General features: G+C 39.1%; 1 protein-coding gene across 1 annotated transcript in view; it reads right to left on the bottom strand.

The window, feature by feature from the left end:
- Positions 1–17,441, bottom strand: part of Slc1a1 (solute carrier family 1 member 1) — an 83,278-nt gene that overhangs the window by 41,576 nt on the left and 24,261 nt on the right. Inside the window, exon 2 of the mRNA XM_048356483.1 lies at positions 2,124–2,264. Coding sequence (XP_048212440.1) covers positions 2,124–2,264 — 141 coding nt within the window. The remainder of the gene's footprint in view (positions 1–2,123; positions 2,265–17,441) is intronic.

The following is a 17,441-nucleotide window of genomic DNA, read 5'->3' as shown; positions in this document are numbered from 1 at the left end:
AGGAACAAAGGAACCCTCATACATGGTTTGGTGGAAACATAAACTAATACAATCACTATAGAAATCAGTATGGAGGCTCCTCAAAAAATGAAAAATAAGCCTGCATATGACCCACTATATCTCTTTTAGACATACATCTGAAAAAGACAAAACCAAGAAAGATAGAACATACCCATGTTTAACATCTCAGTATTTACAATATCCAAACTTTGCAAGTTTCTGTACAGTGGATGAATGGATAAAGGAAACATATTTATATATACACACATATGTATACATGTATATATGTATGTGCATGTACATATACGTACACACATATCTGTGTAATATTACTCAGCCATACATAAAAATAGAACTATGTAGCTTGTAGGAAATGAATAAGTATGGGGATCATCATGCTAAGCAAGACAAGTGAAACTTAAAGGCCAAATACCTAATATTCTCATTTGTTTGTGTTGTATAGACCTAAAAGGATGCTGATAACTGATGACAATGACTGATGGTGATAGTAATTATAACGAGAGACATGAATATCAGAGGGAGCTGTCTGAGGAGGGAAGTAGAATTAGTGGAAGGGAGGGTGAAGAGGATCAAAGGACATTACATATATATGTATTTGTGTATTATGTGTGTATATAATATACATGCATTATATATGTTATGAATATATCATTTATGTTGTACATATCATACACACATACATATTGATTATCTATCTTTATCTCTCTATCTGAAACCCAGCTATCTGAAACTAAATACTGTGTGAAAAAGTGGGAAGGCAGCAGGGGAGGAATAGAAATATGGTGGAAAGGACAAATTTGTTCAAAGTGCACTCTATGTATAGGTGGACATATGCACTTCCCTTCAAATTACAGATGTCTGCTAACTCAAAAATAAAGAAAAAAATCAAAACAAAAAAAAATTCCAAACAGAACCACCTCACAAGTTCAGATTTAAAATACTGGTCTCGAAAATAAGAGGCAAAGCCCTAATCTAAAAATTTTTTTTTCTCCAGCACTTGGCTACAGGCCTCACAGCAGATCAACAGACAGCTGTGTAGCATGTTCTGGGGTTTGTAGTTGCGTATAAGTAGGAGAGAAACAAGAGGAAAGGCACCCTGGAGGCAGCTGCATAGGGAGCTGAGGCTGGAAAACAATTGAGTAAACTAAACATGACCAAAATTGACAGTTTTTCCCTGAGGATACTAGCTGACATTTCAGACCAACGATGCCTTTTGCACTCCTCCTCAGCTCTAGATAGGGTTTTATTTGTATGGTTGAAAATTGTAGGGGATGGCTATTCCTTTAAGACCTGGGGCTGCTGCTAGCTGGCCCGTCCCACCTCCTTGCTGTTTGGAAATGGAAGAGAAGCCAAACCAGCCCCCCCCCCCCTCGGTGGCGAGCAGGTGTGTCATGATGGCGCCTGGTGAGCCAGAGGCAGAGCCAAGAGGTCTCTGCCTCTGCGGGAAGTTCCCTGACATCACCATGATAGACAGATCATTAGCCAATCGCTATTGCCTAGCTAGGCACTCCAAGTCCCTCCCTTCCCACTGTCACTGCTGGTATAAGTGTATTTGCCCTTCCCCTTATTAAACCAGAATGCCCCTTGAGGCTTCTCCGAGACCCCAGCACCCCTGTCTTCCTTGACAAGTATGGGGAAGGGGGCAGGGCATCTCCCAACCAAACGCTGACTGAGGCTATCCATGGACCTCGTCCCCGCAGTCAATCCCTACTGGCTAGAGGATGCATTGAGGGCGATAGGGGACCACACGGAAGAGGCGGATAGGCCCAGGACCTCCATGCAGATGGAGGCAGAGCTAAGCCCAGCAGAAAATAGCATCTCCCTTACAAGACATCATGAATTATACACATGAATATTTGAGCTGTGCTGGATACTGCTAGATGAAGAGGAGGGCAATGAGCAATCAACCCAAGCAAATACATTCAAGCCAGGAATGGGAGAGAGGGAGGGAGGGAGGGAGGGAGGGAGGGAGGGAGGGAGGGAGGGAGGGAGGGAGAGATTGTGATGTAATTCCTGCATTTAAAATTGTTTCCCCCACATTTAGAAAAGAATAAGTTAGGTTCTGCTGTGTTCCTTAAATATAATAGAGAATATCCATGTACCTGTGATCATGCTGGATATAATTAATGGTAGAATGATGAGTTTCAGCATCCTCATGAGAATTTCTCCAGGGAAAGCAAAGTAGAATTTCTCCAGGTTTGAGAGCTTGCTGTGTTCTCGAACTAAGACTCCTATGGTGATGCCTAAGTAAAGCAAGTGGGATAGAAAAGGAACATTGCTGAGTTCTGTATACATTTTGTTGGGAAAAAATATACCCCCAAATAAATTGTAATGACAATAAAAACAGTTTAGATCATCCCCCATAAGTCTGTAAAATCTAGACAAAAAAAAAAAACAAACCCAAAAAGCCCAAAAGGTAATGAGTAGAAGTACATACTGATAGTAAATCTGTGAGGAAATATTCTTCACATGAAAGCTTTGTATTTCGTTTTTATAAGTTACATTTATTGTAGTGACAAAACACCAAAGGATGTTATGGAAAGAGTTTATTATCGTAGTTTCCTCCCCCCTTTTATGGTGCTGAAGATTGAGCCCAGAGCTTGCCACAGGCAAGTACTTGCTCTACAAGAGACATCTCCTCAGCCACTAAGCTCATTATTTAGCCCAATATGATTTTTTTTTTCTTCTACAAATTACCTCATTCTTATCTATAAATGAAGACCCTTTATGCATTTGATGGTTTACACACTGGTATTTGTTTTTCTTATAAGACTTTTTGTTTTGATTTGGTGGGTGGGGGGAGGTAGAGGGATTGAACCCATGGCCTTGTGATTCTTTAGGCAAATACTTTGCCACCTGAACCACACCTCTAGCCTGCCTGTCTGCCTGCCTGCCTTCTTTCCTTCCTTCTTTATGACTTTGCCTGGGGTGGCCCTGAATTCATGACTCTCCTACCTCTGCCTTTTCAGTAGCTGAAATCATTGGCATGCCATGTAATCCAAGTCAGCCACAATGACCAGTTTAAGACAAACTTTCAGGATAATCAGACTTTACTAGTGAAGAAACCTTACTTTGAACAGAAAATAACACTCTATTAATTGGACATATTTACCACAATATTAAGCAACTGTTTTCATTCATGATTTGTATTATTTCCATGTTCATGTTTTCTGACCAAAGAAGCTTTAAAAAAATCAAGTTTCAGACGCTGAGTTCCTTATAAGTATGTAAGTACAAGGACATATTCATTAATAAGACATGCTATATACAGTATCTGGAATCTTTCCAACTGTGTCGCAAATACAATTTAAATGTTGATTTTGATAGCAAAAACTCACAAATCTTATCTTTATCTTGTTCCAAATATTTTGAAAAACATCTAAGCATTTCACGCCTTCATTCTTTGCTCATCAATATATTTTTTTAAATCAAGAAATAAATGGGTGATTCTTACATCTTTCTTCCTTCATCAGCTTCTGATAAGTAATGTGGTAATTGGAGCAAATGACTAAGTGACAGGGGGATTCAAGGAAAATATCACTAGATATGCAAATTCACAACTCAAACAACTAGTACATGAAAATCCAGTGCTATTTGGTCACAATTAAATGTTATAGGGTAATGAAAGGAGATGTGAATTGTAATCAACGTTAGAATTTTCATTTCAATGCAAGGGTTCTTCCTTCCTCCACAAATAAACCAAATAGATGAAACTCATAAAACACATTTTGAACAGATTTGCCTTTAGCCGAACTTTATTCTCCTATTATTTTCCCTTTGCCTGTTCTCTATTTTTGCATTACTGAATGCATTTCTGGTTAAAAATATGTCCCAGACCATCACTGAGACAAATCAATTTTATTATGGATTCAATTGGCTTACTTATGAACATCTAGCATTAGATTCATAAGTGGTTAAGACATCAAGTATTCAAAATATTTTAAGTAAATTTAAAAGGCATGATACACTCACTTTTCTGCTTTACTAATTGTGCTGGTTATTCTATATAAACTCACTTTTTTGTGCCATGGGGATAATTTGTAATGGTCAAGGCCTTTAAAAAAATAAACTTTCCCTCTCATGCTATTCAGATTGCTTCAAGTCAACTTTGGACTCATATGTCAAAGAAACCTCAGTGTGGGAAAGAAAGTTGTATTTGTGTTCAAAAAGGAGCCATGAAATATTCTGTGGAGGAGTAACAGAAGCCCACGTGTCCACCTTTAAGGTTCAGATTACTAAGGGTGAACTGTGTTTCTGATAATCTCTACCACAGATGAATGCAAGGTGGTTAGAAAGAAAATGTGCCTGCTACTTTTCAGCTTTTCAACAATATAAGATTTTATGGAAGAATGAGACTTGTCCCGTGGAGTAGTTAAGAACAATCAGTGGGGACACATGTGCTGGCATGGTGGTTCACATATCTGCAATCCCAACTACTCCAGAAGATGAGATAGAAGAATCATAGTTCAATTCCAGTCCAGGAAAAAAGATCACAAGGTGCCCAGCCCAACCAATGAAAAACCAGGGCATGTGGCAATGCATCTGTCATCCCAGCTGTAAGGGAAGTATAAATAGGATTGTAGTCCCTCATTATCCAGGCCAACCTAGGCAAAACATGAACTCCTTTTTAAAAAATAATGAAGGAAGAAGTGGTAGAGTACTTGTCTAACAAGTTCAAGGCTCGGCATTCTAACTTCAAACTCCAGTACCACTAAATAAATAAAAGTGACCCAATGACATGTAGCAACTAAAACTCTCTATCAAGCTTGTTCATGAATTTGAGTACCAAAAATTATATTCCAATTTCTCTCTCTTTCTTTCTCTCTCTCTCTCTTGCTAAAATTAGGGGTAGATTTGGCAACCAAAAGCTGGAAAAAACCCAGATGTTCACAGATGTTATCTTGAAACCCTTAAAAACCTGAAGGAGCTAGTGAATGACCTCACCTAGGAATTATACCTTGAAAGTAAGTGTACTTCATAGTGTTCTTGAACAAATTTGGAAACATAAGATGCAGGACAAAGAAAGTCACAGGAAGATTTTTCAGGTCCCCAAATGAGGTCAGGCTATCAGGGCAGAACACTCTTCTCTATACTGCAAAGTCAAGACTTAAGATAGTCAGGGACTACCACAAGGAAACAGAAAGCAAATAAATTCAACACCCTTAGCCTATAAATTAAAGGCAGAGTATGCATTTTCTTCTGTTCCTATCCTTACATACTCTCACATAGATAACACTGTTGGCAGGTGGATTATGATAATAGTTGCCTAGGTTAAATTTTCTGGGACCTGAAGGCTGCTTCTGCTAAAAGTATGGACTCTTCACTTGGGCCTGAAGATGTCTAGTGATAGATGGAACCACCTGTTAAGAGAACCATAATTCTCTGGCAAGTTAATCCAGGAACTGTTAGTCTGCAAAATACTAGTCAAGGATGTTGGCACACAGAAGAAAAACATCTTCTGAACTCTTATGAAGATTGTATGACAACTGCCTTGATTTGAGAGTTCAATAGAAGCCTTAGACAATGCCAAGGAATTCCTAAAGGTAAAGTAGTGACGAGAATCTCTGAAACCATAGCTATACCACTTTGGACCTCTACTACTTTAGAACTTCCTTCTCCCAACAAGTAAAATAATCCCAAGCAGGTCAAGAGTTAGATTATGAAGAATACTGGTGTTAGAAGTACAGGCTCAAATTCTGGCTCCACAACTCATGAAATGTATATAAACTGGGACAAAACTTAATATCTCTTAGCAACTAGTGAGGAGGGGATTCAAATAGTTGCCTTCAAAGATAACTTCTAATGTCTTAAGATACTGTGATCATCTCTAAATCTTGGTTTCTTCAGTGTGAAAATGGGATCACAGGATCTCAGCACCAAGAAAGCTGTTCATACCTCTGATGGTTTTTATGCTAAACATAAATATGTTAGTAACATAGAGAGGAAAGAAATACAAAGGGAAAACCATCAAGCTAGCAACTAAGGGAATTTAAGGGATTCTTAAGATCAAAGATACAAGAAGTATGAAAAGAGAAGACATAGAATGTCATTTCTCCACACATATTTCTTCTTGTCTGAAACAAGAAATTTAAGTTCCATGACCCTGCAGAGTTTCTGGGGACATATTTTTTGGGTTTGTTTTCCCTAAGTTTATAAGAATATAACTGTTCGGAACACCCCCTCCCCCCCAGGCAAACTCCAGTATTTTCCAAGTTCTCAGGCACTTCTAACGGTTTTAAAATAAACATGGACTTGAAGTTAAATTGGATTTGATTCTGATTGATGAACTCAGATGTGGTCTTGTTTGGGAGATGGAAAGAAAGAAACTTGAGTGTTTTGTGTGTATTTTTTTTCCTAATAACTCTCTACTACACAAATGAATCTTGGCTTCATTAAATGGCTGACAAAAAAGAGAGTATTCTTAATTATCACTTAAATAGTTATCAAGATGTGCCATTATGATAGAAATAATATAAGCAAGTTAAGGATGTTCCCTTTTGTCTTTCTGAAGTTACTCTGAGATGAACATTAATGATGAGGAAACAAGTGTGGAATGAACATTTACAACAATTTGCATGTACACTGAGTAAGTGGAAGGTTGGCTGCTATAGCCTGTCCTTATACTGCAATGTATCTGTATCCTTTACTCATCCTATTTTTGCACCTACAAACCTAAATGGTCCACTAATTCAAGCTCTTCACAGGAATTTTGGCTTAAAAAAACCAAGATGTTGCCAGGTGCATTACACCTGTAATCCTAGAAACTCAGGAGACTGAGATCAGAGGATAAGAGTTTGAAGCCAGCCTGTGGTAGAGCACTAGCTCTAAGCCAAAGAAGCTCAGGGACAATGCCCAGGCCCTGAGTTCAAACTCCAGGACTAGCATGCTCATGTGTGCACGTATACACACACACATGCACACACGCATACACAAACATACTCCAGATGCTTGGATCTGTAAAGCTTTTACTTTTGTTCTTAGATCCTTACAAAAAAAATCCATTTTCAACATGGGTAAAATATTAACAAAGCTGTACTGGCAAATTAAACTGTACCTACAAACTTACCCACTCAAATATATGTAAGGTGAAATTGTTCTTTGTTTTTCCACCCACTATTGCAATTAACCTAATATAAAGGTTAACAATTTTGAGCACATACATCAAATGTGTTTTCAATTATCTCCTGTATTTTTAAATGGCTATACAGTTACAGTGTATTTTGTAAGTTTTAAATTTGAGGTAAAATTCATGTAACATAAAAATTTTCCCCTTCTAAGTACTCAACTCAGCATTCAAAATGTTATATAATCCACCACTATCTAACTCCTGAACACTTCTATCATCCTCCAGAGAAACCCAGTATCTGTCAGCAAACACACTCTATTGCCTCCTCCCTCTAAGAGTCCTTAGAAACTATTAATCTATTGCCTGTCTCTACAGATTTGCCTACTCTGGTATTTCATAAAAATGACTCATATGCTATATGGTTGTTCATGTCTAGCTTCTTTCACTTAGAATAATGTTTTTAAGATTGACAAAAATTGTAGCATGTAAGTGGGTTTTTTAAAAATAATTTTTCATTTAATATTGCATCATAAGTATTCCCTCATACTCAACATTTTAAATGCTAAATAATAATCCTCTGGATGTTTATTCTTGTCCATCGGCCTACTGGTAGATGTTTCCAGTCCTAGACAGTTTTGTTAAATATTGCTGCCTTTTGCTAGTGGTTGAAAACAACTAATATAAGGCAAAAGCTTGTAAGTGTTCAGATGGAAAGGAAGGTAGTACATTGAACACATTCTTCATTGTATATAAATTCAAGAAAAGAGAAAAACATTCATCATTAAAAAAAAAATCTAGCTAGGAGCCAAATACTGAATTGAGTGCTAGAGGAGTTTAAAAGATGAGTTTTAAAAATACCATTTTGTTATTATTGCAAAAATAAATGTTTTCCTTCATGGACAGCTCTGTTCACTCTCAACAGGAAATGTGGTTTCCATGGTTCCTCACTAGCAATGACTGTTTACATTGAGTCATCTCTTCTTGTGTCTACCACCTACAGTTAATCTTGGTGAGGACCTAATGGATTTTTCTGTGGTAGAGGTTTGGGGGCCGTAAGAGAAAAAGTTTCTTTCTGGTAGGTTCCAGAGGGAAACTAGTGTTTCTGTGTCCTTTTTCTCCTCCAAGCATAGCTGGATCTTGAAGAAACTCCTCAATCAAAAGTTACATCTTCGGGCTGGGGATATAGCCTAGTGGCAAGAGTGCCTGCCTCGGATACACGAGGCCCTAGGTTCGATTCCCCAGCACCACATATACAGAAAACGGCCAGAAGCGGCGCTGTGGCTCAAGTGGCAGAGTGCTAGCCTTGAGCGGGAAGAAGCCAGGGACAGTGCTCAGGCCCTGAGTCCAAGGCCCACGACTGGCCAAAAAAAAAAAAAAAAAAAGTTACATCTTCAAGCCCCAGGACAGGCAAAAGGTACGTGTGTACCCGTGTGCACCCCCGCGAGCGTGCACACATGCACACACAAAATTACACCTTGTTCTGTGTCATTACAACACTAAGATCCTTTAGTTATGTTTACAGTGTTTTGAAAAATTGGCGTTCTGTACTAGAGATCATACATAATATTTCATTGTCTAGTAAGTTGGCTATCAGAATTTAGAGCACAGTATGGAATTTGAGGAGAGAAAACTGTAGTTTTATTTGCATGTTGCCCCTTTCTTCCTCCTTTCTTCTCTGCCCTAACTTCCTTCTTTCTGCCCAGTTAAGTAAAAATATATGTAAAATAAGGGAAAATCAAGTCATTTACTTTCCACCTTTAGGGTGCATTTTTAGGAGGATATTAAAGATTCAAGTTCTTCTATCATCCAATGTGATCTAAATAAATAAAATCCATACACATTGTATGCTCCAAGGTCCAACTCAATCTTACAGTCTCTGAGGGTCAGCATTGTGGGCATAGTTGTGCCAGGTTCTTCATTCAGGGCCTCACATGGCTGCAAGGAGGCATCAACCAGACTCCATTCCTTTGTAGAACTTGGGGTTCTCTATAGCCTTATGTGGTTGCTTGCAGGACTCACATCCTTGTGGCTGCAGGATTGAGACCCTTGATCTTTTGATGGCAGTCAGCCTGGACAAACTCTGCATTCCTAAATGCCCCTACTCTTCCTAGAATGTGGCCTTCTCACAACATAGTGCTCACTTCTTTAGAATCAGCAGTAGAGTATATTCAGGTGGGTCCCAGTCTGAGGGATTTCACCTGATTAAGTCATCCCTACCACATATAATCCCCTATTTGATGAAATCAAAATCAACTAGTTAAGGACTCTAATTATCTGCAAGTCTCTTTATCTCTGCCAGATAGTGTAACCTAATTGTGGAAGTGAAATCTCATCATAGTCATTCTTCAGGGAGGAGGGATTACATAGGGCATGGGCACCAACGGTTGGAAATCTTTTGGGTCATCTTAGATCAACTGCTTTATATCCTCTCCTACAACATAGCCTCACAAGCTCCCAAATCTCAGCTATTATTACAGGCTTTCTCATCTTTATAGATTTTTCTCATGAAATCCTCAGAATACTTATTGTTCTATTGGTGTCACATAGCTCAACAGCAGTTGAATCGGGTGTTGAAGGAAGACACTGATATAAAAATATCTTCAGTGTGACTCAACTATCAAAAGTTTTTGCTTAATCTTGTACATTTATTGTGGTAGAGAAACATTTAGGTTTATCCTATAAATTAAAAAAATGTCCAAGTTAGAATTAAGATACATAAAGGACCCATGAAGTGTACTTCATCTGGTTTATTTCAGGCTGGGAGTATTCACTCATCACATTCATAGGCCACTTGATATCATTGCAATGAAAGTCTTGGAGTGAGACTAGAAGAGAAAGTATTTGCTATTTTCTTGGTGATTTCTGAAATAATTTTCACTGTGGCTCAAAGATTGAATTAAATTCTACAAATATTGATTGTGTGCAAGGATCTATGTTAAGTCCAGGGTAGGAACAAAGGTATAAAAGTGGATGATGTAAGAATCTCTTCCCTCAAGGAGCTCCCAGTCAATGAAGACCAATCCTAGATGCAAGGCTGCATAGGCAGGAGTAGAAGAGATATTTCTATAGAATTGTGCACAAATCTGAGTGCATTTCAGGAAAATGCCAATTGACTGAAAGATCATTTTTTTTTCATCTAGTATAGAAAGGAGGTTGGGGGCGGTACTATGATGGTATCAATATTACCCTTGGCAAAACCCATGGAAGACATAAAAGAGAAAAAGAATAATTCAGGCAGAGTGCCAAGTGGTTCATATCTGTAATCATAGCTGCTCAGGAGGCTGAGATCTGAGGATCAACCTTCAAAGCCAGACCAGGCAGCAAATTCCACGAGATTCTTAACTCCAATTAACCATCAAAAAGCCAGAAATGGAGCTGTGGCTCAAGTGGTATAGTGTCCTAGCCTCAAGCAAAAGAAGCTCAGGGATAGCAACCAGGCCCTGAACTCAAGCCCCAGGACTGGCGCGCGCGCACACACACACACACACACACACACACACACACACACACACAGAATGATTCAGACAGATAAAACCTGGATCGTGTGAAGTATTCAGAAACAGGGAGGATCAATCTATACTTCTCAAACATTGATGTACATATGAATCATTCAGAGATTGTGTTTAAAGACAGGTTCTGACTCAGTAGAACCACACTTGGAGCGACAGACATGCAGTGATCCCAGCAGAGGAATCTATAAAGAAGAATAACATCTACTTTGAGAGAACAGAAAGATCTTATTGAAGGCCTCTGTCAACAGGACAGTCAACATGCAAACAAGTTGTCTGCTCCCTTCCTTAAGGTCCTGAACAAATAGCAGTGTAATTTCTCACTCTTTCTATACTGTTAATGGGGATGTAAAATGATGCAGTCCCCAAATGCAAAACTAACTATTCCACAAAAAGGTAAGCATAGAGTTACGATATAGCCCCTTGACTCCACTCCTGAAAATGTTCCTAAGAAAACTAAAAATGTATCTTCACACAACAATGTACATATGAAGTAATTATAGAATATTATTAATAATAGTCCCAAAGAAGAAATAATCTAAACATTCATCATTTTAATTTAATGGTGGATAAACAATATTAGGCATATCCATAGAAGATTATTGTTGTTATTGTTACTACAAGCTATAAAAGGCATGCAGCACTGATATATGCTTTGAAATAATATACTAGAAAAATGAAATCAGAAACAAAAAGTCACATATTGTAAGATTTCATGTATGTGAAAAGTCCAGCATGGACAAACTCAAGTTGACAGAAAGCAGACTAATGCTTGCCATGAATGAGGCTGAGGTTGAAACTGAATGCTAACTAGAACATGTTTTCTTCTTTATGATTGAAAATATAAAATTAAATAATGCTGATGGTTTAACAACATAGCAAGCATTCTAAATTCTATCATTTAAAATAATAAATCTTATGTGTATAACACCTCAATTAAAATAGCTCAAAATGAACTAAATTGAGTTTAAAATAGGAAAGAGCAAAGCAGTAAATAATAATATGAAGTGTAACTCACTGACATTTTGTTTGGTTTCCCACCACAACACAGGGAAGCTTGTTCTTTACCTTTAGCCATCATTCTAATAGCCCAAAGAAGGTCAAAATTGAGCATTTTGTTCAAACTTGGTAGGATGTATATGAGCTTATCAGATCTGAAAGTCTTACAATCTGGAAATAATAATTTGACACCCCAAATGAAGCCAGACATGTTTATCAACAGTTAAAAAAAAGAGAGATAATCAAGTTAAAGACTTGTGATTATAGATTTGGTTCACATCCTGCAAAGGAGATGTTTGAGAGCTTAATTTTCAATTACAGAGCAAAAAATAAATCAAAACAGTCAATAGAAAACTTAGGATGATCCTAAGAAGAATATTAGCTGAAAAAGCCTTGGCAGAAAAGAAAAAGAAAAAAAAAACTAATGGCCTAGAAAAAAAACATATATCAGCTGTCCTCAGTGAACAACTTCCATACCTACTGCATACAACCATTTTGCTAAGCTCTGTGGAGAACACAATGTCCTGATTCCTATACCATTTACAGCCTGTTTTCTTTTTTCTTTTTCTTTTCTTTCTTTCTTCTTCTTTTTTTTTTTTTTTTTTTTTTTGCTAGTCCTGGGGCTTGAAATCAGGGCCTGAGCACTGTCCCTGGCTTCTTTTTGCTCAAGGCTAGCACTTTACCACTTGAGCCACAGTGTCACTTCTGGCTTTTTCTATATATGTGGTACTGGGGAATCGAACCCAGGGCTTCATGTATGCGAGGCAAGCACTCTGCCACTAGGCCAAATTCTTAGTCCCTGTTGTCTTATTTCTTACAAGCCAGAGTAGAAACTTTCAGGAGTCCCAGCAATTGAGAGGCTAAGGTAGGAGGGTCCGAAGTTTATGGCCTGGGCTACATAGCAAGCCTGGGTAACAGAGCAAGACCATGTCTCAAAAGAAAAAAAATTCCATAAGTTACCCAGATTTGGGGTTGAATGTGAACTACTAATTACAAGTAGCATGACCGTAAGTAAGCTGCTTACCTCCTCTAGGCTGCAGTAGCTAAAGAGGGATAAGAAGAGAACCTGTGTCACATGGCTATTCTGAGCATTCAGTGAAATGGATTCAGAGGGCTCAGCCCTGCCCCCTGGATCACAGGAAGGTTCAGTAACAGCCACGGTTGAATAACAATCACAGGTAATAAAAACAGCAGCAAAAGCAGACAGCACTGTTTTGCAAATTCATCTATACTTTGGTATAAGTAAACACAATGCAAGATCAGGTAAGTGGAAAAAGGAGTCATGAATATGGATATAATTCCATTTTTATAATATGCTTAGAAATGTTGTTTAATCTTCCTGTTCATTTTTTTCTTTTTTTTTTTGGCAGGGGGAGTTGTTTTATTTGAAAACTTCAACAAAGGTACCTCAAGAATGTTACAAGAACCAAATGAGGGAATGTTCAGAAGATGAACTTTGTGATTCTAAACCAATGCCTGGTAATAATCTTATCATGAATATATGCATATATATGCCTTATTTGTCCTCAGTTTCTTGAAAAAAATCATCCAAATTAGAGATAGTTATGGCATATAATTTGGTGACCTAAAGACACATTTCTGGAGAAGGACTTCTATTAAGGGTAGGCATAAACCCAATTTTTGTTTATTTCACTTTGCTCACAAGTGTCTTCAAACTAATATAAAGACTTGTGTAAAAATATGTCTTAAAGCATTGCTAAAAGATGTTGAACACTATTTTGGCTAATCTTGATTGCCAGGTCAAAGCAATCAAATCCCAGTACTGCCAAAGCAAAACCAAGAAGAACAAAAACTTAATCATAATCCTGTTTGGATTGAGAAGCACCTGTGTTAGTAAAACACATGTCTAGGTGCATCTGTGAGGCATTTCAGGAAGAGAGGTAGAACGATCCATGGGCTGGGGGTAGGAGGCAAAGGGATGGAGCAAGTAGGAAATAAGAAAAAAGGGAAAAGGGGAAAGCCTGCTAGTACAGACATTCTCTTTCTACCTCCTGTTGCCATGAGGTGAGCTGCTCTGCTCAGCCTCCATCTCTGCATCATGGTGAACCCAAACCCTCTCCTTAGGTTGTTTTGCTTAGGTATTTTGTTACACACACACACACACACACACACACACACACACACACACACACACACACACACACACACACACAGAGACATCCACAAAGACCCAAAGGCAGAAAAACAATGGTAAATATATCATAAGTTAGACACAGTTGGCCTTAAAAACCTATGCCTATTTATTTCCTCCCATTGTCATAGAACTTGAGGATAACAGCTTTGTGCCTTAAACTGTGAGGAAGACCTCATAGTGGATGCAAGGATGGAGGGTGATTACTAACTGTGGATAAAGCTTAGCATCAGAAAATTCTCTTTTTCCTTTTTTTTTTTTTTTTGGCTTTCCATCCTTCTCACTTCAGCCTTTCCCTTCAGAGACTGTAGGGACATCTTCCAAATGGTGACAATGGAAGCAGAGGGACCTGACATTTTTCACTCTACCCCAATGGACAGTGGGACGGAGAGCTTCTCATCACAAAGAGGCCATATATGCTGTGAGAGAATGCTGCAGATGACAGTAAAGAAGACATTTAAGACTGGGAATATGGCCTAGTGGTAGAGTGCTTGCCTTGTATACATGAAGCCCTGGGCTCGATTCCTCAGCCCCACATATGTAGAAAATGGCCAGAAGTGGCGCTGTGGCTCAAGTGGTAGAGTGCTACCCTTGAGCAAAAAAAAAAAAAAGGGAAGAAGACACGTAAAATTCATGCAATAAGCCAAGAGCTGGTGGCATCTAGTTACTCAGGAGGCTGAGATCTGAGGATTGCAGTTTGGAGCTAGCCTGGGCATTCAAGTCTGAGAGTTTTATCTCCAATTCACCACCCAAAAGCTGGCAATGGAGATGTGGCTCAAGTGGCAGAGCCTTGAGCAAAAAGGGACAGATCCTAGGCCTTGAGTTCAAGCCCAAAGGCCAGCATACATACACACAAACAAGCATATACAGACAAACACACACCCACATGCAATACATGCCATAGAAGAAGAACCCTTTTACTTCTCTGGGCAATAACACCTCCTCAGTCTTCTCTACTAAAACTAAAAGGAACAATTTCTCTTTTTTTTGTCAGTTGTGGGGCTTGAACTCAGGGCCTGGATGCTGTCTCTAAGCTCTTTCATTCAAGGCTAGCGCTCTACCACTTGGAGCCACAGTATCACTTCCAATTTTCTAATGGCTAATTGGAGATAAGAGTCTCATGGGCTTTCTTGTCCAGGCTGGCTTCAAACAGCGATCCTCAGATCTCAGACTCCTGAGTAGTTAGGATTACATGCATCAGCCACTGGTGCCTAGCTTCATTTTCCTTCTTAAAGACAGAGTTAAAATGCACTGTTGACATCAAAGACTGGAAAACCTCAAGGGTCAGGGGTGAGGGCAGCAGTGAGGGAAGCGGGCATCGGTGGTGGTTCTGTGAGTTCAGGATAAACATTGTCACAGAGAAGCCAGAGCACAGGTGGCCTGGTCCATTGCATTTTTAAAAGACAAATTAGGAATCTGGGTCTTTGTGTGAAACCACTGGGTTTTACCTGTTAATTAATGCTTAAATGCAATTGTTAAATTCAGTGAGGTCACAAAAAGCCTTAGGAAGTCTTTTTGTTCATGGGCTGTTGTTTTTCCCTTCAGAAGAGAAACACAATAGCACAAAGGAGAGAGTACTCAGGGTTCCAGCTGACAGTACATACCCCAGCAGCCAGGAAAGGCCACAATGAACACCAGAAGCCTCTTGTAGCCTGTAGTCAACCTGACAAATGTCTTGAAGTGATTTCTCTGTGTCAGCAACCATGGCAAGTGTTATGTGGCAAGGACACTGTCCCTGTCACTAAGCACTTAGGATCTAGTGAAGTCTTATCCTAATTAAAAGGCTTTTCTTTCTTTCCTGTCCTTCTTCCTTTGTTTCAACTTAGGATGTTGGCTTGGTTTTCTCCCATACCCTGCTCTGTGTCTTATAAGCAGCTACAGAGTTCATTAAAAGCCATACCTCTCTCCCTGAGCACTCCTCAAGTTTTGGAAAGGGTGCCAATTAAAAAGGCCATTATAGTCGGGTGCTGGTGGCTCACGCCTATAACCGTAGGTTATATGCTAGTCTGGGCAGGAAAATCTGTGAGACTCTTAGGTCCAATAAACCACCAGAAAAGCCAGACATGGAGCTGTAGTTCAGGTGGTAGAGTGGTAGCCTTGAGCAAAAAGCAACTCAGGGACAGCTCCCGGGCCCTGCGTTCAACCCCCAAACCAGCACAAAAAACAAAAACAAAACAAAAAGACATCATTAGAATAGTGTAGAGCATAGACTAGCTGTAACAGAAGCCAGACACATAGTCTTTCAGTCATATATTCTTAGGCAGATTCACAGGTCTGGGCTAATTTGGTGACCTTAATCAAAACTGAAGTAGGTTACTCACAACCCAAGTTCCAGCACTGGCCATTTCTCATGACCGATGAGCTTTCCTGGAGTTATCTGAGACTAAGATAACTTTTCCCCAAAAGATGCTATATAAAACTGCTCTCAGAGGTGGCAGACAAGATGAACCAAGGTGCTAGACATTCATCTTCCAGGACACTAATGTGTTGCCAAATAAAATCTTTTCTTTTCCCACCACTGGTAACCTGAAGTGATAGCAGAAGATCAGACCTTTGTAATTGCAATAGTAGGCTGGATGGAATATGTATATGCATATCGATAGGCAAGAAAAGTTCCTAATCTATAGGAAAAACCTTCCCAAAGTTGTAGGAGTTCAAGGCTACCCTTGATAATGCTTCTTATGCATGATTAAGAAGGGAAGAACTTGAGCAATGCCTTTAGTGGGAAAAAGGAATTCAGTAGGCAGGGATTATGGAAGAGAAAGGAAGAGAAATTATGGGGCGAGCAAAGGAAGTGGGTAAGGGAAAGAAGAAGGCCCCTGCGTTAGTACCTGCTATTATGGCACATTGCAAGTGGACTGTCCTTTATTCAAGATGTAGAAGTATTTTGGAACATTTGCATATACATAATTAGTTATATTGTTGATAGATCCCCCCCTAAACATGAAATTTTTTTGTTTCTTGTATAAATGACAGAAGGCACTTCTGTGTACTATGTATTATTATAATTACTATTACTGCTATTATTATTACTGGGATTTGAACTCAGGGTTCCTGCTTGCTTGGCTTGCTTGCCCACGTGATAATATTTTTGATAATTTTGGGAAGGTAACACAGCTTCGTAGTATAGAAAATGTCACTTATGATGTCATGTCAGCACTCAATAAATTTTGTCTTTTGAAGCATTTTTGAATTTTAGATTAGAGGTGTGTTTCATCTTCTAATCTAACAAGACGCAATTACCAATAAATAAAGTAATGTGAAAGAGTTTAGGAAACTTTCCCACAGACACATAGCCAGCCTCAAGACCCAGGTCTGTCTGACCCCTAAATGCTGCTCTCTTCATAAAGAGGTGATGGGATCTTGTTAATCAACACTTTGGCAGGTGCTTGAGGGGTAGTTTGGAGAACTAAGCCTAGGAATGTCAGTGGGGGATTTCTATTTCCCCAACTTTCAGTTCCCCTCAGTATTAAACTGAGGGTTAGATGAGATAAACCAAGAGCAGAGAATAAAATAATAAACAAAGATTAACTGCACGCAGAGTAATGAGTCTGCACTAAACATATTTACATAGGGGCAGGTCTAGATTAGAAATGGGGTCAGTGAAGGTATGTAAGGATAGATTAGAAGAAGCAACCCCAGGCTGTTTATGGGCAGGGCAGGGCAGAGCAGGGTGAGGCTGGAAAGCCCAAGA

The sequence above is a fragment of the Perognathus longimembris genome, chromosome 1 (genome assembly GCF_023159225.1).
Source record: "Perognathus longimembris pacificus isolate PPM17 chromosome 1, ASM2315922v1, whole genome shotgun sequence".
In the NCBI taxonomy this organism is placed as follows: domain Eukaryota; kingdom Metazoa; phylum Chordata; class Mammalia; order Rodentia; family Heteromyidae; genus Perognathus; species Perognathus longimembris.
The sequence above is the reverse complement of the archived record's forward strand: the minus strand, read 5'-3'. Positions and strand labels throughout refer to the sequence as shown.